Genomic DNA, 24,447 nt, shown 5'->3' with positions numbered 1-24,447 from the left:
AAGCAACTGACCCTTGATTTCGGCTCGGGTCACCGTCTCACAGGTTCCTGAGTTCAATTCCCCAGATGAACTCTGTGCTGATGGGGTGGAGCCTGCTTGGGATTCTCTCTCTCTCCCTCTCTCTCTCTCTCTCTGCCCCTCCACTGTTTGCATGCCTTCTCTCTCTCAAAATAAACAAACATTTAAAAAAAAAAATCCAAAAATCCCACTTCCAGTGTCATATATTTTCAGTGAAGCTGGACAAAGGAAGGAGTGGCAAGAGGAAAGCAGGTGGGGGCAGGGGGAGCGGTCAGCACACATGCCCAGAGGAGGGGCTGGGCACCTGAACAGAAGCAGCGCTGCGTGGCGGAGTGAAGGCCTGGAGGTGAGAAAAGGCAAAGCCAGAAGAGTGGGAGAGGGCTGGAGCAGGGGTAGGGTGGGAGGTGGAGGACAAGCTGGCACGACCTCTCTGGGGGGCACGTCAGCGATCACCAGTCACAGCCTAAAATGAGAGGCCTGCTTACCACGTGTATTTCTTTGGTGAACTGTTGCAATTTTCGGCCCCTTTATCTATTGAGGTGTTTTTCTGATGAGCCCGTACGAGCGAACTAATGTAACACAAAGGACTCTCGGTGACAAACAGAACTGACTGGTGGGAAAACTGGCACTTCTGAAGCCCAGGCTTGGAAAGTTCTGGGACCTGCCTGGTGACTGCCCAGATTGCCAACTCTTCTCCTTCCCTTACACAAACGAGGTGGTGCTCTGGAGTCTGGTTTTTGAATTTACGGAAGATTTACATAAAACACCATCCAGAGTTTGTCTGGGGTCAAGGAATTTGCAGCTACATATACCAAAGGGGTCACCACCCACACAGAATAAGGGAAGTTTCCATCCCCTCAGAACATACTGCTCAGGCCCTTTCCATCTAATCCCCCTTCCCCCAAGAGTCAATCCCTATCTGACTTCAATCAGCACTGATCGCTCTCCCCCGAGCTCACCCCCTCTTGGCTGGAGAGGGAGTGACTCCAGCAACATTATCTTGGAGGCCGGCACAGAGGACGTCACTTCACAGGCAGTGAGGCCTCAGCCACACACAGAACAGGGCAGAGGGGCCACCACATTCACCAGTGATGCCTTATTAATGCTAACGGGCTCTAATGCTAATATCTGGAACGATAATCAGAGCATTACAAACAGGAATGAAGTCCCACCCGCCTACCAGGTATACACAGGACACCAAAATGCATCCTGATGGTCTGTAAGCAGGATACTTCTTTCTCACCAAAATATACTCACCTGGCTGTTGGGGTCTCCAAGTAAGTTACATATATGTGGCACAATCTTGCTTAGTGTTAAAGTGTGTGCTCCAGAGCTGAAAACAAAAGGAGTGTTTTACTGCTGGTGAGAACAAAGGGAAGAAACACTCCCCCCCTCCCTCTCCCTCCCCAGGGCCCTATCGCCCCCTCACACCTAGGCTCTCCCTCCTTCCCATCTTCCAATCTTCCGCCCACCTGGTTCCAAAATCGGCGCACCACAAAGGCCTCCTCTGCACAGAGTTCAAAGCCGTCCGTGCTGCTCGCTGACGCGCCTTCTCCCTGGCACTCAGGGCTCTCCCCGATCTGCCTGCCAGCCTTTCCCACAGCACTGCCTGCCTCCCACACGGCTGCCCTGCGTTATTATCCTATCACGCACTTCCTATTCTGCCCAACTCCATGTTCTCAACGAAACCGCAGGTCCCTAGAGGGTCCTCATTTAACTCTCCACCTGCCCAGGCTGACGTTCGGTTGATGACCGCTGGACGGAAAGACACAGTGGCCGCGGAGGGTTCCAGCTGAACACCGCCCAGCTGGGCAGCACTGAAGTCCCTGACCGCTTTCCACCGTCACAGACACGGCCCCAAATAGCCCTTGCGAATACAACTCTCCGGTAAGCTCGTGTCTTCCTTAGGGCACATTCTCAGAAGTGAAACTACTGTGATCCAAACCAAGAAATGCTTTTTTTAAAAACTCCAGACACGTTTGGGCAAACTTAACGGCACTGAAAAGGGTAATGAGAAGGGGAAAATTTTATGAGGTGACATGTCATCCCAGTTTTCTTTTTGAAAATAATATAACTTTACAGGCTGGACTACAATGCGCCATGAGGTGACAGTGATTGCACGACGGTGGCAGAAAGGTATGTAATCATTATTTTCTTCCTGTTGCACGTTTTCGGACATATACAGTGTCACTTTTATAATCAGAAGGAGTGACGTGTAACTTTTCTGTTTTAAAAATCTTTGCCTCTCCTACAAATAAGCACATGAAAAAATATTCCATGTCACTCGTTAGGAAAGTACAAACTAAGACTACAATGAGATATCACCATACACCTAAGAACGTGGGTCAGATAAAAAACAATGAGAACATTCACTGCTAACAGAGATACGAAGAAACTAAATCGTTCATACACTGGCTGCTGGGGATGTAAAATGGTACAGACGACTCTGGAAAACAGTTTGGCAGTTCCTTTTAAAACTAAAAAAAGTCTGGCAGCTTCTTTAAAATTAAACCTACCAAACGACCCAGCAATGGCCCTCTTGGACACCGATCCAAGAGAAAGGAAAGCTTATATTGATGGCGGCACGTGTACGTACACGCTCACAGCACCTGTATTTGTACTAGCCAGAAGGCAGAAACTATTCAAATAGCCTTCAACAGGTGAATGGTGACGCGAGTGGCTAAGTCTGTAGCGTGGAATTCTGCTGGGTGATAAAAAGAAAGGAACTGCTGTGTAGGCGATACCCCATACGCAACCTCAAAAGAATTATGTTCAGTGGAAGAAGTCAATCTCAAAGGGTTACATTCTCATTCTGTATGATTCCATTTGTGTAACACTCTTGAAGCGACACAATCACAGAGATGGCGAACAGATTAGTGGTTGCCGGGGGTGGCTAGTGTGAGGGAGCCTGGGGTGCTGTGCAGGTCTGTACCTTGCTGGAGGGCTGGCTCCCCAGAGCCACACACGTGACAGAAATGGACAGGTCGGCACCCACCATGCCTGAGTGTAACCAGAGGAATCTGTAGGAGCCCTGTGCACTGCATCGATTGGTTTCCAGGTGCTGGCACTGTGCTATACAAGATGTAAGATGTTAACACTGAAGGACTATGGGGAGGGGTCCACGGAACTTCCCAGGATGTTTCTCTGCAACCTCCTGAAACCTATAGTTATCTCAAAACACAAAGTTAAAAATAAAAATCCTGGGGCACCTGGGGCGCCTGGGGCGCCTGGGTGGCTCAGTCGGTTAAGCGTCCGACTCTTGATTTCAGCTCAGGTCATGATCTTGTGGTCTCACGAACACATGGTTCAAGCTCCATGCAGAGCCCGCGTGGGATTCTCTCTCTCCCTCTCTACCCCCTCCTCCCTCTCTCTCTCTCTCTTCTCTCCTTCTCTCTCTCCACCCCTCCTCCTCTCTCTCTCTCTCTCTAAAAATAAATAAATAAACTTAAAAAAAAATAAAACGAAATAAACATGCTTGGCCAGGGAAACCCTTAGGCCCCACCCAGACTTACGCATTGAGTGTGGCAACAAGGCAGAGGCACGTGCCTTCCCGAGTCCGGAAATTCTTGTGCTTGAAGCCTCCCAGCATCCGGTCCCACACGTACTGTAGGCGACAAAGGACAGAAGAGGAGAGAAGAGGAGCCTTCATTTAATACAGGGCCAACAGGAGAGGGACCTCTCAGCAGGTGCCAAGTCAGCCCAGCCTCGACTCACCCATTTCGTCCTCTCCAGAGCACACTGAAAAATAGTGACTTATATTCGTATATCGACACACAGCTTTTCCAAACACACTCCTTTATATAACTGCATGTGATTATCCCCAAAGCTCTGAAACAAAGGTGTAACCAGCCCCCGTTTCGTGGGTGAGGAAATGAAAGCCGAGAGAGGTTTGGGTGGCATGCAAAAGATCACATACTCCTACCGCTCTCCCGGTCCACAACAGTGGTCCCCGCTGTATCTGCAAGCCACACATCCATTCACCTCGTAACACATTCTGGGTTCTACCCTCTCTGGATGGCTTTTTCTGATCCCTCCACCACCCCGCCCCACCCCACCCCCCTGAACATGACACAACTGAAGCCTGGAAGGCAGGGCTGTGTCTCTCTGTCCACCTGTCCCCGCAGCCCCAGCTCACTAGCAGATCGGAATGAGGGCTCCAGCCACGGCTCCTGACCCTCCAGACACCACAACCGCCTCTTTTCAGAGAAACCGAGTCAGTTACACAAGCTCAAGAATCTAATGGATATAACCAAGCACTCGAGACTCATGTTAAATCCACTAATTTATTCAAAGTATACCCTTTGCTACTTATTACTTATTTAACCATCCTGTATGGGGGCGTGCGGGTGCGGCTTAAATGCTACAGAATTTTTCACGTGAAAGACAACAGCTTTAAATGAAATTCTTTTTATATGGAGTCACCAGGGATGCTGAATGAGGCAGACGCACCTCCCCGCCCTACCTGGGGATTAGCAGCTTGATCCATGATCTTCAGCAGCAGAGTCTGGTCTTGCTCCCGCACAGAGTCTTTAGCATCTCCCAGTCTGTCTATTAAACTTGGCAACACTGAAAATCAAAATGCAAATTCATCAAATGAAAGCCTGTGGGGGCGGGGCGGGGCGGGGCAGGGTTGGGGGTGGGGTGGGGTGGGGGAGGTCAGGTCCTGCAGTCACCATCTGGGTATTTCAATCCCCAGGAAGACAAAATCCTGGCCTAAATGATGTGCGCCAATCCAAACCCACGGATCCGCAAGGTTCTACTTTCCTCACTAAAATCCACAGGAGCTGGTCTGAGAATCCGGAAGTCCTTTGCTCAGACATCCTACACCAGTCTTCTTCCTTAGCCCACCCTCCTCCAGCTAGCTCTCAACACATTTTTAAGCTGGCAAAAAATTAAAATGGATGTCAGTGGCAGATTCTGGCAGGAAAGAGTCAACACGAATGGAAATCTAGGTAAAGGAGGGGGTCCAGCATATTCACCGGAGGTAAAAGGAGCGGGCACTCAAGACTCCATCCTTCTTTCATCTACACTTGTGAATTCTACATAATGTACATGCACGTGCTCTAGAGGGAGTCAAGGTCCCCACCCATCCTCCACACACCCAGGTGTGGGCCACCTGCTAGCACTCCAAGAGCATTCACCTAACAGAAATCAGCTTACTTTGCTTCTCCCATAAACTTTTCTTTTACGAGAGCTATCCCTGAATAATTCTGTTAATTTAGAAGGAAAATATAATGCTATAAAATATGAAATGTCTAAAAGTAAGGGAGGTTTTGGGGTGCCTGGGTGGGTCAGTCAGTTAAGCGTCTGACTTTGGCTCAGGTCATGATTTCACAGTTTAAGCCTCGTCGGGCTCTGTGCTGACAGTTCAGAACGTGGAGCCTGCTTTGGATTCTATGTCTCCTTCTCTCTCTGCCCCTCCTCTGCTCGAGCTCTGTTTCTCTCTCTCTCAAAAATAAACAAACATTTAAAAAAAAAGTTTTTTAAAAACAAACAAATAAATAAATAAAAGGGAAGTTTTTATTTATAGATGGACAGTTAGTGCCAGAGTGGGAAAGAGTTCTTGACCTTGTCTGAAAGAGCATGCTGACCAGGAAGTTAGCAAAAAAAATAGTAATAATAATAATAACAAATACACATGCAGCAACTGAAAGGGAGAAGTTCTATAAGGAAATGTGTGTACAAACAGAGCTGCTTGGTGCTTATACTACCATGAAATCCCAGAAGTCAGGAATTGAGAAATGACTGTTGTCATCTCGAAAACGAAACCTGTGCTTATTTTTTATTTCATTTTTCTGACATACTGTTTTCCCTCCAAAATAAAAAGTGGTCATTTAACATGCACTTGTGACATTTACGATCAAAGGGAACACACTAACACCAACGATAATGACCTGGAAAGAATATAACCGTATTAGATTTGCAGGCCTTCTCCAAGTGAGAAAACACAATGCCCCTCAAAAGGGGCAAATATGATTTGGTTGGCACTAAAATGTGACAGCTAATCTGTAGAAGAAAGAACAGGCAGTGACACTGTGTATGAAAACACGAACACAGAAAGAAGCCAGCGGAAAGGTATGGTAAAACCAGAAACAGTGAACATGCCAGCAGGTGCGGTGAGGCCAGCGGTTGTGGGGTGAGCTCAGGAGGGGAGAGGGAGCAGTGGTGCCGCGCCAGCAGGGGGAGACTGAAGGAGAGACGAGGGTTGGTTGGCTGGGAGGGGGTTTGGCTAGGACAGCGGGAGGTGGGGGGCTCCAGCTCTAAGGGTTGGATACAGCTAAGTGGAGGCGCTGGGGAGACGGAGGGAAGGCTGGGGGCTGGACGGTGGAGAATGTGGGGGCCCGCTCCACACCTACCCACAGCTCACCTGTGCCAATCTGCGCCTTGAACCGATCCTGCAGCCGGGTGACCAGCGCAGACAGGATGTCCATGCCGAGAAGAACCACCTGCAAGGGAAAACAGCGGGAACCCGTTAGCTGCCGGCCTCGGGGCCTGAGCTCGCGCCCACCAGCTGCCGGGATGCCCCCCCATTCCTGGCTCAAATGCCGTCCGTGAGCCCGGAGAGTGCATGTCGACGGCAGAATAAACTGGTTATCAAGAGGGCTGCTCTGGTACGCAAAGAGCTGTTCACAGCTTAAATAGAAAACCGGTCACTTGAAAGGAAATAAAAAGCCACGGCGGGTCCGTATGCAGAACGCGAGCAGACCAGCGTGTAAACCGGCGCCGCTGCCCCGCCCCCTACAGCCCCGCCCCGACGAGGAATACGTATGCAAATTACCCGCATCTGGCGCGTGGCCTTCTGGGTAAAACTAAGCGGCCACGTCGCGACCTTCAGAAGCCTCAGGGAACAAGGAGTTGGTGGTTTCCTTCGGAAGCTGTGCTCAGTATAAAGGGACACTAGCTACCAGGCTGCAAGGCCAGTTGAGAATTAGTCACCCCAACCCAACCCGGTATTGGCGCTTCCTGCTAGCAGCGCACGCACAACTCTCGCCAACCATCCTTTTCTTGGGGTTGCGCTACTGTCCAATGAACGTATAGTGAGGGCAGTACTGCTAACGCCTGCACAACACACCCGCATCAGCTAGAGCTCTGCTTTACCTTGGTGCAATTTTTGGAAAAACGAAAAACCTCTTTTCCACGACTTTTGAGTTCAAATGAGAGCTTTGTTAAACGTACATTGCTGGTTGTAACGCTCCGCTCAACCTATAAGCGGCGCTCGCTCCCTGCCCCTTTCGTTTCCTTAGTTTCTTTACACTTTTCTAACAACATTCACAACTAATTCAACTCAACCGCACCAAAGCTCACTTCACAGACCTATCAAGGTGTAGACCATAAATGCTCCCCAAAACGCAAGCTTAATTCACGAAATCCGCTTCTGTGCTTCAATACATGATCGGATATAATAAGCCTCCCTGCTCAGTAGAAAGCAGTGTTGTCTTGTTACAAGAGCTTTAAAAACAAACCAGGAACACCTAGGGGGTTCAGTCGGCTAAGTGCCCGACTTCAGGCCATGATCTTGCTGTTTGAGTTCAAGCACCGTGTCAGACTCCGTGCTGACAGGCTGGAGCCTGCCTTGGATTCTGTGTGTGTCTGTGTGTGTGTGTGTGTGTGTCTGCCCCTCCTCCACTCACACGTTCTCTCTCAAAAATAAACATTAAAAAAAAGTCTATCTTATGGTTTGCCTCTCTCTTAAAAAAAAAAAACGAAGTCCAGTATCTTACAGACCACGTAAGACTGAGGCAAAGATAATAATCCTAACATCAGGCAATATAATTATGATTCCGAATTCTCATCTGTCTGCCCCTGCCCCTGCCCGCAGGAGCTTGAAAAAGCAAAGACCGCAGGGTTTTCTATTCAGCTTGGAATTCACTGCTTCAAACTGCCCATTAATCAGGGCACAAACATGTCTACTACATGCCCTATGAAAGGGGCTGGCACCTTGGAGATATTAAAGGAAGTAATTCTAAAATTTTTTTACAAAGAACAAGTTTTTTTTTTCTTTTTTAAATACGTCATGGTATAATACATTTTAAAATGGTGGCTTTACTCGCAGGGCTAAAGAGGATTAGGTATTACACTCTGACTTCCTTCCAAAGAGTACAGTATGAAAGCAGAGGGGAATAACTTTACAGTGGAGAAACCTGACAAACATCACCTCAACCAGATGATCAGGGTCAATAACAACAGTCACAAATCATGTTGACCTATCTATGCTTGTGATGGTGTGATTAAAATGACACTTTACATCCTCAAAATCCATAAGCCCATTTAATCATGAGGAAAACATCAAATTCCCATAGAGGGACATCTTACAAAATGCCTGACCAGTACTGATAAAGTCATCAAAAACATGGAAGTCCAAGAAACTGTCCTAACCTAGAGGAGGAATCTGGGGACACATGACAACTAACTGTAGTGTGTACCCTGGGTGGGATCCAGGAACAGATAAAAGACAGTTGGGGGGGGGGGGGGGGTGAGGAACTCTGGAACTTTGGACTTGAGTTAATAAAAATGCATCAATATTGCTTTATTAATCATAACAACAATACCGTACTAATGTTAATATTAACGGAGAGTCTGAGTGGGAGGTACACTGGAAATCTCTGTACCATCCTGTAATTTTCCTGTAAATCCAAAACTGTGCCAAACATTAATGCTTGTATTTTAAAAAGAGCAGCCCATTAATTAAACGGAATTGGCTTTTCCCTGATGAATCCTAAGCATGAGTATGGTTGCGTAACTTGTTGGAGGTGGGAGCATTATTCATTACAGAAATACTAAATGTTGCTGCCTTCGAGTTCTCACCACATCCCTTCATCACTCATTCAACACTAAAGTATAATAATCCTTATTCAAAGGATTTAAAATTCTGTCAGATATCACAGCACGTATCATCAGTTAAGCTACCTGTAGAATTGGAGGGAGCACAGACTTCAATCCTTTCCAAGATGGAGGTTTACTTGGTAGGTTGGACCAGATCATGCCTAGCTAAACCCTACAGAGTAAATTTCAAAAAGTCTAGCCCAGATGGACTGGGAAGTCCAGAGACTCCCCAAGAAGCCTGGCTTGGCAGCTAAGACCCAGGGAAATAGGACAGGAGAGGACAGAACAGAATCAACAACTAAACTTGGGAAGGAAGCGGGGTAGGGTGGGGGAGGGGGGCTCAAATATAGTTGTCTAGTTCACCCTGAGTCACAGCCCCAGCGGGCAAGAAAGGGAATCGTCACCCACAAACATTTATCTTCGCAGCTCAGGCCTTGCTCCTGTGTTTCCATTTCCCTACTGAAGAAGGGGATACATGAATAAAACCACTGCCTGGAAGACCACAATTATTAGCCGTGAAGCCTCTCTGTACCTCAGTTTCCTAGCTGTAAAATGGGGACAACAGTAACAGCTCCCTCATAGGTCGCTTTGTGTACGTCAAGTGCTTGAAATAGTGCTTGGTGCATGGTCAGGGCTAGACCACACACACGTGCTGGCTGTTATAGCCAGCTCACTGTCACTGCCATTACCATGGGCAACAGACACTGACCAGTGGTCCAGCAGAGGTTTGTGATTCCCGACAGCAAGGGACTCAGACAGCAAAGAAGGCTTCCCAGAAAAAGTCACGCGGTGTGAAGCTAAGTTTTGAAAAACCAGCCTTGCACCAAAGGAAGCAGGCCAAGGGAAGCGTGCATGCAGACAGACGGCTGCTACGATGGGGACAGCTGAAGCACACGACAGGGCCGATAAGTCGCAGGGGAGGCAGCTCCTCAAGGGCTTCAGATACGTCTTGGAGACGATGGGACAGCCCCTGAATAGCTGTAATGGCAAAGAAGGGGTGACAGGGGGCTGGAACAGGGGGCACAGTGACCAGCATGAGGAAGGCAGCCTGGGAGAGAGAGGGCAGAGGCAAGGAGGAGGTCGGGCTCACACCCAGGACTTAATGCCTTAGTGTTCACTAAGCCAGTGATTCTGCATTACCTTTGAGCACCTCCTTTAATATTCTATTCAATTTTCTGAGTTTATGCTTGTTTTCACAACTAAACTCCTTACATGTAAGGAATATTATGCCTTGTTATTTTTTCAAACTTTCCATTACACACACACACACACACACACACACACACACACACACACACACACACACGTGGCACAGTAGTGGGTACGTGGTGAGTGGTCAATCAACCCCTACTTTACCAAAAGCAAAAACAAAACACAAGCTACTTGACTAACTTAGTAATGAATTCATTGAACAGATGAGAACAGAGGAGTTCTCAAGGTCCAACACAATTCCTTTATCCTACAACTTTAAAAACATGCTTTTAGGGGCTCCTGGGTGGCTCAGTCGGTTAAGCGTCTGACTTCGGCTTGGGTCATGATCTCACAGTTCGTGGGTTCAAGCCCCGCATCAGGCTCTGTGCTGACAGCTCAGAGCCCGGAGCCTGTTTCAGATTCTGTGTCTCCCTCTCTCTATGCCCTTCCCCAACTCATGTTCTGTCTCCCTCTGTCTCAAAAATAAATACACATTAAAAAAAAAAAGATTTTAAAAGCAGGTAATAATTGCAAAGTAACTCAGACTCACACTCATGCTGAAAACAACTAAAATTGCTAGCTAAATTATAAAAGAACATCTGGTTGGAAACATCAAAGAACTAAGAAGGCAAAGAGTAGTTACCAGGTCATGAAACATAAATAAAGTAAAATCCAGAGAGAGGAGCCTGCAGCAAATGCCCCACTTCTGCCCTCAGGCCATTTAGACACCAGGAAGGGGCAACCAAAACACTGAGAATCACTCTCAATATCCATTTGGGTCCAGGAGAACAGACTGGATTCCAGAGCCCCCAAAGGTTGATGGCTTGCATAGCCCCCTACAACTTGAGTTAGAAATCCAAATGGCTAGACCTTAGAAGAGTGAACTGAAAGTAAAACAGCCTAAACAACCACAGATTAGCTTCTAAGAATCTGGGTGGCCCCCAAAAATAGCAATCCTTGACATCAGATGGAAATGATCTTGGCTTAGTAGTGCCCTAAAGCCCTGGGCAGATGAAAACACAAAGCACTTCTGGATGGAGAGAACATCATCCAATCTAGTCTTCAATTTACTTCTTTTTTTAATGTTTATTTATTTTAGGGAGAGAAAATGTAAGCTGGGGAGGGGCAGAGAGAAAGGAAGACAGAGAATCCCAAGCATGCTCCACACTATCAGCACAGAGCCTGACTCAGGGCTCGAACTCATGAACTGTGAGATCATGATGTGAGGCAAGATCAAGAGTCAAACGCTTAACCAATTAAGCCATTGAGGCACCCCCTCATTTTACTTCTTTAAACAATTTGCAAATACAATGTCCAAAATACAACCAAAGATAACCAGGCACACATGATAACTAGAAATGAAAACTGACAGAAACACAGACACACTGAACTATGCGCATGAAAATAATTAGATATTAAAATAATAATTCTGGGGCAACTGGCTGGCTCAGTCAGTAGAGCATGTGATTCTTGATCTCAGAGTCATGAGTTCAAGCCCCATGTTGGATATAAAGCTTACTTATAATAATAATGATGATAATAATAATAATAATAATAGTAATTCTTACTATACGTAAGAAGATAAAACACGATTAAAATTTGGGGGAGAGAAATTACGAACTTTAAAAAGTGACATCAATTTTCAAAAGCACCAAATAATACAATATCCAAAATTCAGTATTCAATGGATGGGTTTAAAAGCACACTGGACACTAAGTCTGCAGAAAGAAATCCACAGTGAAAAGGCAAAAGGATGAAATATTCAAAAAAAATAGGTAAGAGACAAAGAATAGACAGAAAAGAACAAACATAAGTTCAAGTGGAGTTCAAAAAGGACAGTCAGCAACAGCAGGTAAAAAGCAATAGCTGTGACCCATTTGGATCACTATTATAACAGAAGGGAGGAAAGGAGGAAGGGAGGAAGAGGGGTGCCTGGGTGGCTCAATCCGTTAGGTATCCAGCATCTCATGTCAGGTCATGAACTCAAGGCTGTGAGTAAAGCCTGCTTAAAAAAAAAAAAAAAAACAGAAAACAAGCAAAAGGGGGCACCTGGGTGGCTCAGTTGGTTGGATTTCAGCTCTGGTGATGATCTCACGGTTTCTGAGCTTGAGCCCTGCATCAGGCTCTGCTGGCAGTGCAGAGCCTGCTTAGGATTCTCTCTCCCCCCTTCCCTTCTCTCTCTCTGCCCTCCCCTGCTCTCTCTCTCAAAATAAATAATAAACATCCTTTTTAAATGAAAACGAAAATAAAGAAAGAAAATAAGTGCTGGTGAGGACATGGGGACATCAGAACTCTTGATACACTGCTGGTAGGAATATAAAACAATGGAAAATGATACAGTGGGTCCTCAAATAATTAAACACAAAATTACCATATGATCCAGCAACTCCACTTCTGGGTATATACTCAAAAGGAGTGAAAGCAGGATTCTAAAAGATACTTGTACAACTATGTTCCTAACAGCATTATTCAAAACAGCCAAACGTGGATAGAGCCAAATCTTGATCCAAGCGTCAAATCAAGCATACTTCATGATGAAATACTGAGGGGGAAAAAAAAACTGGAGGTATAAAACTCATAAAGAAGCAAAACTGCCATTATTAATGGAAACTATATAAATAGAAGATCTAGAAGATGTACAGGTATATTATAAAATTAAAAAGTTAGCTAAGCAAGACTGAATAATCCAAAGTCAATATATAAAAGAATCAACTACATTTCCGTACCAACAAGCCAAAAAGGAATTTTTTTTAAGTTTCCATATTTAATTGCATAAAAATAAACACCTAGGAATAAAGCTAGCCAAGATAAATATCTACCCAAAAAGCTATGGAACAATTTAAAAAAATTAAAGAGCACTAAAATAAATGGAAAGATAAACTATAGGTTGGAATATTCAGTACAGTGAAATTCTCATTTTTCCTCAATTGATCTACATTCAGTAAAATTTCACTCAAAATTCCAACTGTGTATTTTTTTAAGAAGTCCACAGATTGATTCCAAAATCTATGCGGAAATGTAAATGGTGAGACAAGAGGTGATAAAACTTGCTTCCACTGGATATCAAGATTTATTACAAAATGGTAATGATTAAGGCAATGTGCTATCAGGTCAAGGAGAGAAAAACTGTATTAAAAGGACAGAATAAAGAAACAGACTCACACATATATGGACACTTAACTTATGAGAAAGTGGGTACTACAGACCAGTGAGAACAGGGTTGTTCTTTTAAATAAATGCCCCTGAGTCAACTGAATATACGGAATAAGAAAGAAACTGACTCCTACCTCACACCATACATAAAAATGAATTCCCAGTAACAGATGTAAGTGTGGAAAGGCAAAACCATAAAGCTTTTAGAAATTGACATAAGAAAATAGCAGGGCACAATAAACACAAACCCTAAAGGAAAAGACTGATGAACTGGATCAAACTAAAATTAAGAACTTTGGCATATCAAACACTGTAAGAAAGTAAAAGGCAAGTCACACTGAAAGAAGGTATTTATAAAACAAATAAGCAACCACAGGCCTGATTCCAGAATATACAGTACATATATAGAGATCTTCTACAAACCAATCAATAGGCAACCCAGAACAAAAATGGGCAAAATAGCTGAACAGACACTTCATAAAAGACAGCAATGGTCAGAAGTATATGAAAAGTTGTTAAGCCTCCATTAATCATCAGACAAATGGAAAGTAAAATTATAAAGAGACACTGATACATACTCCCCAGAATGGCTAAAATTAAAGACTGACAATACCAAGTGTGACAAGAACATGCAAACTCTCATACGTGCTGGTTGGAATGTAAACTGGTACAAACAACACTTCAGAAAACATCTTTGGGGGCACCTGGGTGGCTCAGTCAGTTAAGCTTCCGATTCTTGATTTTGGCTCAGGTCATGATCTCACAATCATGGTATCAAGCTCTGTGTCATCAAGCTCTGTGTCGGACTCTGCTTTGAGTGTGGAGCCTGCTTGGGCTTCTCTCTCTCCCTCTCTCTGCCCCCCCCCCCCCCCCCGCACACACATGCTCTCTCTCTCTCTCTCAAAATAAATAAACATTTAAAAAGAAAAGAAAACACCCTGGTATTATCTACAAAATTTGCAGCAATTCCACCACTAGGAATATGCCCAATAGACATACCTGCACATATATAACAGGTGAAATATACAAAATTCATCAAAGCAACACTATTTATAATAGCCTAAATCTATAAATCCATGTGTCCATCTACTGTAGAATGTATGGGTTGTGGTTTTCATACCCAAGAATAAAAATGAATGAATCACAACTATGCTCAATGGTATAGATAAATCTCGTAACAACGAGTGAAAAGGCCAGACACTAAGTAATGAAACTTTTGTATGAAGTTCAAAAACAAGCAAACATAAACTATAATTTTAAAGTGCATATTTAGGTGATAAGACAGAAAAGAAAAGAAAAGAAAAGAAAAGAAAAGAAAAGAAAAGAAAAGAAAAGAAAAGAAAAGAAAAGAAAAAAGAAAAAGAAAAGAGAAAAGAAAGAAAAGAAAAGAAAAGAAAAGAAAAGAAAAGAAAAGAAAAGAAAAGAAAAGAAAAGAAAGGAAAGGAAAAGAAAAGAAAAGCGATTACCATAAAAGTCAGGAGAGTGGTTACTTTGGGGAACGCTGGCAATGTTCTACATCTGTTCCAGAGTGGCAGTTAACAACTATTAGTTTTATCACAACTTATAAAACTGTGTCTTTGTGTTCCATGCACTTTCTACAGATAGTTTGCAATTTTTATTAAGTTTAAAAACTAAAAAAGTGGCAGTGCTCCTTGGACCCCTTGACCTGTAAGTCTGTGACTAGTCTCTGCCTCCCTTACTTTCCAAACCACCAGTAAAAAAAGCACCAAAACAGAAACCACCACAGTTTTCGTCCTAGAGCGTGACATCTGTATGAAATACTAAATTCTTTTCTCCAAAAAAGTCCGTAAGGGACAAGCTAGGTAGGAAGACCACTACATTCCTTAAGCCTCAGAAGACTGGACTGGCTTCAGTAAATATAATATTTTGCACTCGTGTTGTACTTTATTGTTTTTAAGGCACTTTGGGGTGAATCTGAATAATCTCACAGTAACCTGAGATGCAGACTATACTATCCTGAATTTGCAAATGAGGAAAATAAAGACCAAAGAGTTTGCCAAAAGATTTACCCAAAGTCACGAAGTTTGAGCAGTGGCTGAACTGGAAACAAACCCAAGCCTCCTGACTTCATCAAGACCATCTGCAGATTTGTGAACAAACTCCCAGTATCCAGAACCCCATGTTTATCGTCTTTCTCATCTCTCTCGAGCTAGCTTATGTATGACCTCAAGCAAGACACAGTACTTCTCTGCCAGTTATACCAGAAAACCTCTCGGGTGAGCCTTGGCTCAAACTTCTCTGCTGCCCTGACAGCGCCCACAACAGGACAAAGTGCAGGGCTTTGTCACACAGATCTGGGACTCAATACCTGCTCTACCAACCCTACTGGCCAGCTGGACGGCTCCATCTCCAGGCTTCACATGCTTTATCAGTAAGATCACGACAATAATACCTTAAAGAATACACCTGAGGGTGAAGAGTCTTAAGAAAATGCCTGGAATACAGTAGGTACTCAGTAAGTGATGAGAGCACCATGTTAAAAAATAAAAAATGAAACAAACCAACCAACCAACCAACAAACAAACAAAAATGAAACAAGCCTAGATTACTAGGGGGAAAGAGGACCAGAAGTCTGAAGAAGAAACTAAGGTTGCCCCAAATCCCATCACTAGATAATAACCTTATTAACACTTTGATGGCTGTCCCCACAGGACATCTCTGCAGGAGCATATCTGCATGTGAATTTTACATAAATGGGGGCGGGGGGGGCGGTTTCACTCAATATGCCACCAATATGCCACGAAGTCTTCCTAAATGAACAGACAAGGTCTATACCCTCATTTTCAGTGGCTATCTGATACCCTACTGTATCCAAGTACCATAACTACTGATTCAATCTTCCAAACCAATGCTGGCACTCAGGGTTGGTTAGAATTTTTCATTACTTCAAACAATACTGTGATGGGTGCCCAATTCCCCACATGTACGGCTATCTCCTTAGGACAAATTCTGAAAAGGACAAACTGCTGGGTCAAAGAGAACACACACTGTATACTAGATGAGCTCTATTTTTAACATAATGCACTTGGTGCCCTGTGGGGCTACAGGCTGCTGACTTCTACAAATTTGTTGGTTATTTTAAAAGACTCCACGTTGCAACCTTATTAAGTAAGGAAGAAGTTCATTAGCACTCTACGCTGCACTCACTTTTAATCCCAAGAATAACAGCACAACACAAATACCAAAAAAGAGTACGATAAAGTCAGTGACTTTTGTGTACGGACATACAGAATGGGAGAATTATTCACCCAAACTGGCGGTCCTTCAAAGTAGTCACCGAGGGAGTCCCTGCGACACTCATCCCAAGGATAATGTCACTGGGTATTCCTCTGGAAGGGCCTCCGGCCTGTTAAAGGATGGAAGTCTGTTAAAACATCAATAATCCAGAGATTAATGGGACTAACCAAGTTCTCGCGTGTTACCTGTCATTGCCCATATACAAGGATTTTACTGTTAGAAAGGAACTTCGAGCCATCACACCACCCAACCACTTGGTTCTACACATGGGCCGCAATAGGTCAGATGAGGCTAGGAGGCAAGGGCTGAATACAGACAGAGGCAGTTGGTAACGGCTACAGATCTAAACTAGTCTACTACAACTTTCAGGGGTCACAGAAACGTTCTGTGTCTGTGCGATCGATCAGCAGCTGCTAGCCACACGTGCCTAGAGAGCAACTGAAATAGGAGTGTGAATGAGAAACAGAACTTTAAATTTTACTTAGAACATGAAGTTACTCGGGGCGCCTGGGTGGCTCAGTCGGTTAAGCGTCCAACTTTGGCTCGGGTCATGATCTCACGGTCCGTGAGTTGGAGCCCCGCGTCAGGCTCTGTGTTGACAGCTCGGAGCCTGGAGCCTGCTTCGGATTCTGTGTCTCCCTCTCTCTCTGCCCCTCCCCTGCTCGTGCTCTGTCTCTCTCTGTCTCAAAAATAAATAAAAACATTTAAAAAAAATTAAGCAAACATGAAGTTATTTAATTTTAAATAAGCCACAGGAGGCTCACGGCTATGCTGTTGGCCAGCACAGCTCTACACCAGTGGTTGCAAACACAAGAGGTAAAAACCCAGGCCAGCGTGTAGAGGGGCAAGGGACCACCTCTTAAGCTCTGCTCACTTGACACCATGTAAGAAGGTCCCTGTGGTCAGATCTCCAGATTCAAAAGCTTTTTTTTTTTTTTTAATGTTTATTTATTTATCTTGAGAAAGAGAGAGAGAGCAAGGGGAAAGGGCCAAGAGAGAGGGAGAGAGAGAATCCCAAGGAGGCTTAGAGGCCGACTCAGAGCCCCACGAACCGTGAGATCATGACCTGGGCTGAAATCAAGAGTCAGACGCTCAACCGACTAAGCCACCCAGGGGGCCCCCTTTCAGTTTTTTTAAAGGTTTTTTTAAACATTTATTTATTTATTTTGTGAGAGAGAGAGAGCGCACGTGCGCACACCACATCTCCAGATGTTAAACACTCGCAACTTACTGAATGAATCTTAAGGGTCTGAGGAGCCCAAAGAAAACACGTTGTGGCTCAAATCCAGCCAAAGATCCCTAAATCTGCCACTTCTCTCTTCCAGATACAACTCATCAATGGGAGACAGGCACCAGAACATTCACGGTTGTCTGCGGGACGAAACCAAGACCCCAGTTCCCCTCCGGGGCCACGCAGCCCCAGCCAGCCAGCAAGGCTTACAGCTGTGGCCCCTGCCCCCGACTCTCCCGTGGGTCTCCCCAGCTGGCCCAGTCTAGGAGGCCTTCCAGCCTCCAAGTCCACCCAGGCCAAGACCTGAACGTGCAACTCTCCAAAATGAGCACTAAACACCCAAAGCAGGCCAGTTCCTTATGCCCTTTCTCAGTCCCACCCACTTCCCCAGAGGTAGCGGGGTGGGGGAGGGGAGAGGTACAGGGCCAATCAACTGTACCTTGCATATATCCTCCTCTTTATAATATTACTTAATCCTTACAACGACACCTTGCGCCAAGTACCACACCTATAAATACCCCTACTTTACAGATAAGGAAGCAGGCAACTGGGCAAAGTCACTCAGCTATTAAGTGGCTCAAATAATATCCATTAATCAATCAGCCTTACAAAAGGGGCAAAAAAGAACACCAAGACTGTAATGACAAAGTTGGTTAATCTTCTGTGCTTATCACAGAGAACCATCTGCCCACTGGCTGCCCTTCTGGTAAAAAGTGGACATTATTCCTAACAGCCAAAAAGTGGTAAGAATCCAAACAGCCATCAACTGGTGAACGAATCAACAAAATGTGGTATATCCATAAAATTAAATACCATTCAACAATAAAGAGCTGTTGAACAAAGTACGAATACATGCTACAATATAGATGAACCTTGAAAACATGATGCCAAGAAACCAAAGTCAGACACAAAACACGACATGTTGTATGAATATACTTATACGAAATGTCCAGAAAAGGCAAATCTACAGGGATAGGAAGTAAATGATTGCCTACAGCTGGGGGCTGGAAGGGGCCCGACTGCAAACGGGCGTAAGGGGTCTTTTCAGAGTGATGGACAAATGCACAACTTGGTGAGTTTACTAAAAATAACTGAATTATACACTAACAGGTAAATTATATGGTATGTAAATTATATCTCAGTAATGCTGTTTAAAAAAAAAATCAGTTATTAGGCTGAACAAAACTCTGATCTTTCCAGCGACTGGATCCCAAAGAATTGACGGCATCTGCCAAAGGCAGGTACTGGTTATATTCATCTATCCGGAAACAGTGCCGGGTGTAGAAGGAGAGCAAGGCCAGGGGTCGGGCCGGAGCTTGTGTGGACCAGGAGTCCTCCCGGCTCCCCCGAGAACTCTCTGAAGAGCTCACGGCGTGCACACACCTCAACAGTTCCGCTTGTGGCCCACCGTCCACCTGTGGTTTTCCTGAATGTGCTGTGTTCTTCCTTACGTACATTTTGCCTTCCCTCTTCTGCCTGATCTTCTCCCCTTGCATGAACTCCAGTGCCTGCCCGTATATATGCCCTGGGCGTAGACAGAAAGCTGTGTTTCCAGCATGCCCACCATACCCAGTTCTTCTAGCTGTCACATTCATTTCCGGATCATCTATTTGCCTAGTACCTAGAGTCTAGCCTCTAAGCTTCTGTAAGGCAGGCTCCAGATCTTCCCCATCCCTTTGTCAGCATCAACCATACTGCCAGCAAATTTGAGGGCCTGCAGGTGGATGGGAAGTGGCTGGATGAGACAGTAATAATAGTGTAAACTGTTATTTAGGTCATGTTTGCACTGGGCGTTCGGATTAACAGTCCCAGATACAATCACTGGCGTGAAGACACTCTCACTGTCCCCTACTTGTACTCTTGCTTCCACACTTGTCCTCATTCCATCCATTTCCACCACACAATCAGAAGGCCCTTTTAAAATGTGACTCCTGTAATGTCACTCCTCTGTCCCAAAGCCTCCAATGGCTCCCCACGCTGAGTAAGAGCTGGTCTTCACAATGGCCTACAAGCCCTCAGAGCCTGACCCATTCCCTCTCTGAGCTCACTGCTGCCCCTCTCACTTTCAAGTGGCCTCCTGGCTATTCCTCAAACGTTCCCTCCTCACCCCTGAGGCTCTGTCTCTGGAATGCTCTTCCCCAGGATATTCATCTTGCCTGTCCCAGCACATGATTCCTGTCTTTGCAAACAGTCATCTTCTCGGCCAGGCCAGCTGCGACCACCCTACACAATACCGTGGGCGTATGTGGGCGTGCTGTCCGACGTGCGCCCCTCCACCCACTCGGCTTCATTTCTCTCCGAAGTGTTTATCACTTTCCAGCATTCTAGAAAATTCACTCACTCAGTTAACTTGCTCTTTTCCCCAAGTAGAACACAAGTTCTGTGAAGAAAGGCATTTTTATCTAATTATTCATTGCTGTTTTCTAGAACCTCATTTGTTAAATAAATACATGAATCCCATTTGATATGCCTTAATGCTCACCTGGAAAAGTGTCTTTCCTCTAACTTCAAAATTACAGGGGTGCCTGGGTGGCTCAGTCAGTTAAGCATTCGACTTCAGCCCAGGTCATAATCTCACAGTTCATGAGTTCGAGTCCCGCATCGGGCTCTGTGCTGACAGCTCGGTGCCTGGAGCTGCTTCGGATTCTGTGTCTCCCTCTCTCTAACCCTCTCTAACCCTCCCCTGCTTGTGCTGTCTCTCTCTCTCAATAAATAATAAACATTAAAAACTAAAAACTAAATAAATAAATAAATTCAAAATTACATTGAAAATAAACAAACTGGGGCACCTGGGTGGCTTGGTCAGTTAAGCATCTGACCCTTGGTTTCAGTTCAGGTCACTATCTCACAGTTCATGAGCTCAAGCCCTGCATCGGGCTCTGTACTGACAGCACGGAGCCTGCCTCGGATTCTCTTTCTCCCTCTCTCACTCTGCCCCTCTCCAGCTCTGTCTCTCCAAATAAATAAACTTAAAAAAAAAAAAAAAAAAAATGAACAAACTGGGGTGCCTGGGTGGCTCAGTTGGTTAAGCGTCTGACTTCGGCTCAGGCCATGATTCCACAGTTTGTGGGTTCCAGCCCCATGTCGGGCTCTGTGCTGACAGCTCAGAGCCTGGGGCCTGCTTCAGATTCTGTTTCCCTCACTCTCTGCCCCTCCCTCGCTCGTGCTCGCGCGCTCTCTCTCTCTCTCTCTCAAAAGTGAATAAACATTAGAAGAAAAATTTTTTTAAAAAAGAACAAATAATTGGACATAACTTGCTCCTTTTATACTTCTTGATGCTAAAAAGTGAGGCTAAAACATAATTAAGTGGAAACTAGTACAACTGAAGCATCAGGAAAGTGTTGATCCCATGTAACAAGTCCTGCACCGGGTCACAAACCTGCATTCTAGTTGTGCCACCAAGTGACTGTGTCAATTCTCTCTGGGCCCTGTCTACAAAACTAAAACTAGTGACCCCCAAGGCCCTGCAAACCCCACGGTCTGAAGTCTGTTCTTCGTTCACCCTCTTCTGAAGTGGTGCTCACTGTGGATGCTGGGCCTTCCCCCAGCCCTCAAGAGCGGGTGCCGGAACGGACTCTGTCCCGGTTCTCAGTGCAGGTAATAAATTCTGTTGGTGCCCGTCTTAGCCGATACCTTAGAGCAGCGGCCCCTCTACTTTCTTGATTGAACATCCTTATTAGAATACCTCATATGTATCAATAATAAGATACTGTTAAGGTGGATTTACCGTAAAATTCTAAAATAACATGGAAAATACAATACTTTCAAAGAACAAAATTAGGGACACCTGGGTGGCTCAGTCAGTTGAGCGTCTGACTATTGATTTCGGCTAAGGTCATGATCCCAGGGTCATGGGATCAAGCGCTGTGTCAGGTTCTGTACTGAACGCGGAGCCTGCTCGGGCTACTCTCTCTCTTCCCTGCTCATGTTTCTCTCCCTCCCTCTCTCTCTCTCTCTCTCTCTCTCTCTCTAATAAAAAAATAACAAATTTAAAAAGTAAAGAACAGAATTAAAAATGAATTTAACAGGGGCTCTAACTTGGCTCGATGGCCTGCCCCAGCCCCACCAGGAAGCCCACTTACAGGTGAAACAGCATTAGCTGTGAAGTTGTACTGAGCCCAAGTGGAAAGGAGAGAACATCATCACAACAAAAAGAAATCCTCCAGGGTCCCCCTTCCTAGGAAGCAACTCACTGCCAATAAGGGGAAACATTATAACCCCAAGTCCCTCAGACTCCAAATTAGAACGAATTTCAGAGCTAGCGAAATTCTGGCTCACTTTGTTCAGATAGTTCACGAGAATGATCTTGCAAACCAAAGCTTTCAACATGGCTTGGGTACTTTAAGAACATTTTATGAAAAATCAATCCACTGAACTGCAGCAATCAGCAAAAAACTACTGCAGAATATACAGAGTCATCCTCTGTCTGAACTCAAGGAGAAAGCCTTACTGAAGGTCACTGTGATGAAGGCAGGCAAGGTGTGGACCACATCTGGTGAGAGGTGTAAACCACACAGCATAAGACAAACCAGCAGAATGCTCAATCTTCAGAAACCCAGTACTTGAGGACGCAGAGAGGAGACAGGTCCAAGCAGCAGATGGAGAATAGTCTTTGGAGGCAGACAAAATGGGTTCAGAACGTGACACCACCAACCACCATTCTTACTAGCTACAGGACCCCAAGAAAGTTAACATCTCGAAGTCCACGTATGTATCTGTAAAATGGGATACCTAATATGCCCTTCTGCGGGTGACCGGGAGAATTACTGAAGCAATCTATTTAAATTACCTGGCACGGTGAGCCACACACACAGTAACCATGGCCCTAGCATGTTAAGCTTTGGGGCTTTATGGGACCTCAAAATAGAAATATCCTGTAGGCAGATGTCTGCTGGCCAAACCCTGCTGCATCTGAGATGCAGATACCAGTCTAAGAACCGTATATATGGATGAGTTCCCCAGTAAGGGCATGCCACAAAAGATCAGAAGTATCCTACTAGAAACCAACAGCCATCCAGCAGACTGGAAACACCAGGGCATTACCATAGTCAAATAGGGTGGGAACACAGAAATATTCTGATTCGCATTCTGACAAGCCTTAGCAGTACAGTAAGAAAAGAGAAAGAATAAAGAGATAAGAGAACTAAAAAAGAAAAGGCATTATTACCATTACTTGCAAATAATAATTGTCTACTAAGAAAATCCAAGGCAAACACTTGAAAATTAGAAGCAACAAGAGAGTAAGCTGGCCAAATCTCATGCATATATAGAAAAATCTATGCCTTTTCACTGTATCAATCAGAACCAGGAAGAAAGTCTAAAGGAAAAAAAAATCAGATTTACAATTCCAACAACAACAACAAAAAACACATAGTAATGAGGACTGAACCATAAGACCTATGTGAAGAAATTACAAAAATTTTACTAATGGATATAAAGAAAGTACAAATATATGAAGAGAAATGTCATATTACTAAAGGAAAAAAACAAGAACACACACAAATAAAAGAGAAATAACAAACTGGACAAAAAGAAAATCTGTAAAATACGTAGTGAAGTATCACATCCATGACTTAAAAAAAAAAAACACCTACAAATAATTTTTTAAAATAAACATTTTTTTAAATGGACAATTCATCCTATAAAACATCAATAAACATACAAACTTACTCAGTCTCATTTACATCCAAAGAACTGTAAGTCACGATACACCATGTACAACCTACTGGGTTGAGATATGTTTTAAAAGATTAGTAATGGCCTATGTGTTTGGAAGGTTCTGGAAAATAGACACTAGCATAAGCTGCTCACAACCTTGGTAAGTTTAACTGATACAGGATTTGGGCACACATTTGATGGCTATGAAATTTTTAATATGTATAAACTTTGACCCAGCAAGTTCATCTAGGAATCCATTTCAGAAACATTAACACAAGTATGCAAAACAATACAGTGTGCATACAACAGTGATCACTACAGCATTATTTTGTGAAAGAAAAACATTAAAAATAATTCTGGGGGCGTTTGGCTGGCTCAGTCAGTGGAACATGTGACTCTTGATCTTGGGGTCATGAGTTCAAGCCCTAAAATGGGTGTAGAGCTTACTTTAAAAAAATAAATAATAATAATAATATCCATCAACAGGTAACTGGGTGTGTGTATATAGTTATATGTGGTTGTGTGCTGTCTGAATAATTAAAAACAATAACAAATACATTTTCAATGAACAATCCCAAAATAAAATTAGAAACCAATTCCATTTACAACAGCACCAAAAAGAAAAAAATGCTTAGGAGTAAGTTTAACAAGAAAAAAGTGCAAGACTTGTACACTGAAAACTACAAAATACTGTTGTTGAAAGAAATTCAAGACCTAAATAAATGGAAAGAGATCCTTTGTTCATGTAACAGAAGACGATGTTGCTAAGGTGGCGATACTCCCTAAACTAATCTACAGATTCAATGCATTTGCTATTAAAATTCCAGCTGCCTTTTTCTGCAGAAATTGACAAGCCACGCTGTGGAGAGAAGAGAGAGAGAGAAAGCAAGAGAGAGAGGGAGGGAGGAAGGAAGGAAGGGAGAAAAGCCAAGCTGCAGCACTGTAATATGTAGAGTGTGACCCTCTCTGGTTTGTTTTTTTTTTTAACTTACATGCAGTTTTTATGTGTGGGTAAGTCTGCATTGTGAGGAAAAGGCCTTTTACCCTGCCTCATACGTGTCTGTATTTGCACAACAAGCACATATAATTTCATAGTGTAAGAAAATCACAATAAA

General features: G+C 44.3%; 1 protein-coding gene, 1 long non-coding RNA gene and 1 other non-coding gene across 16 annotated transcripts in view; 2 read left to right on the top strand and 1 right to left on the bottom strand.

Annotated features, from left to right (window-relative positions):
- The window catches only part of CLASP1 (cytoplasmic linker associated protein 1), a 271,441-nt gene that overhangs the window by 172,118 nt on the left and 74,876 nt on the right, over positions 1-24,447 (bottom strand). For all 13 annotated transcript variants that reach the window (XM_042954165.1, XM_042954159.1, XM_042954160.1 and 10 more), the window contains exons 3-6: positions 6,386-6,464; positions 4,481-4,584; positions 3,531-3,622; positions 1,276-1,351 (exon numbers count right to left, since the gene is read on the bottom strand). In XM_042954165.1, the coding sequence (XP_042810099.1) occupies positions 1,276-1,351; positions 3,531-3,622; positions 4,481-4,584; positions 6,386-6,464 (351 nt within the window). The remainder of the gene's footprint in view (positions 1-1,275; positions 1,352-3,530; positions 3,623-4,480; positions 4,585-6,385; positions 6,465-24,447) is intronic.
- LOC122228810 lies at positions 162-18,496 on the top strand. Of its 2 annotated transcripts, XR_006206760.1 has the most exons (4): positions 162-364; positions 1,752-1,905; positions 2,101-2,154; positions 17,769-18,496. It is a non-coding gene; the product is annotated as an uncharacterized LOC122228810 (long non-coding RNA). The 2 variants fall into 2 exon arrangements; XR_006206759.1 differs by lacking the exon at positions 162-364 and having other exon boundaries at positions 1,669-1,905.
- On the top strand, positions 7,012-7,137 carry LOC122229077. The gene has a single exon (XR_006206936.1). It is a non-coding gene; the product is annotated as a U4atac minor spliceosomal RNA (small nuclear RNA).

Source organism: Panthera leo, chromosome C1 (genome assembly GCF_018350215.1).
Source record: "Panthera leo isolate Ple1 chromosome C1, P.leo_Ple1_pat1.1, whole genome shotgun sequence".
Classification (NCBI taxonomy): domain Eukaryota; kingdom Metazoa; phylum Chordata; class Mammalia; order Carnivora; family Felidae; genus Panthera; species Panthera leo.
Note: the sequence above shows the minus strand (reverse complement) of the source record. Positions and strands in the feature narration are given on the sequence as shown.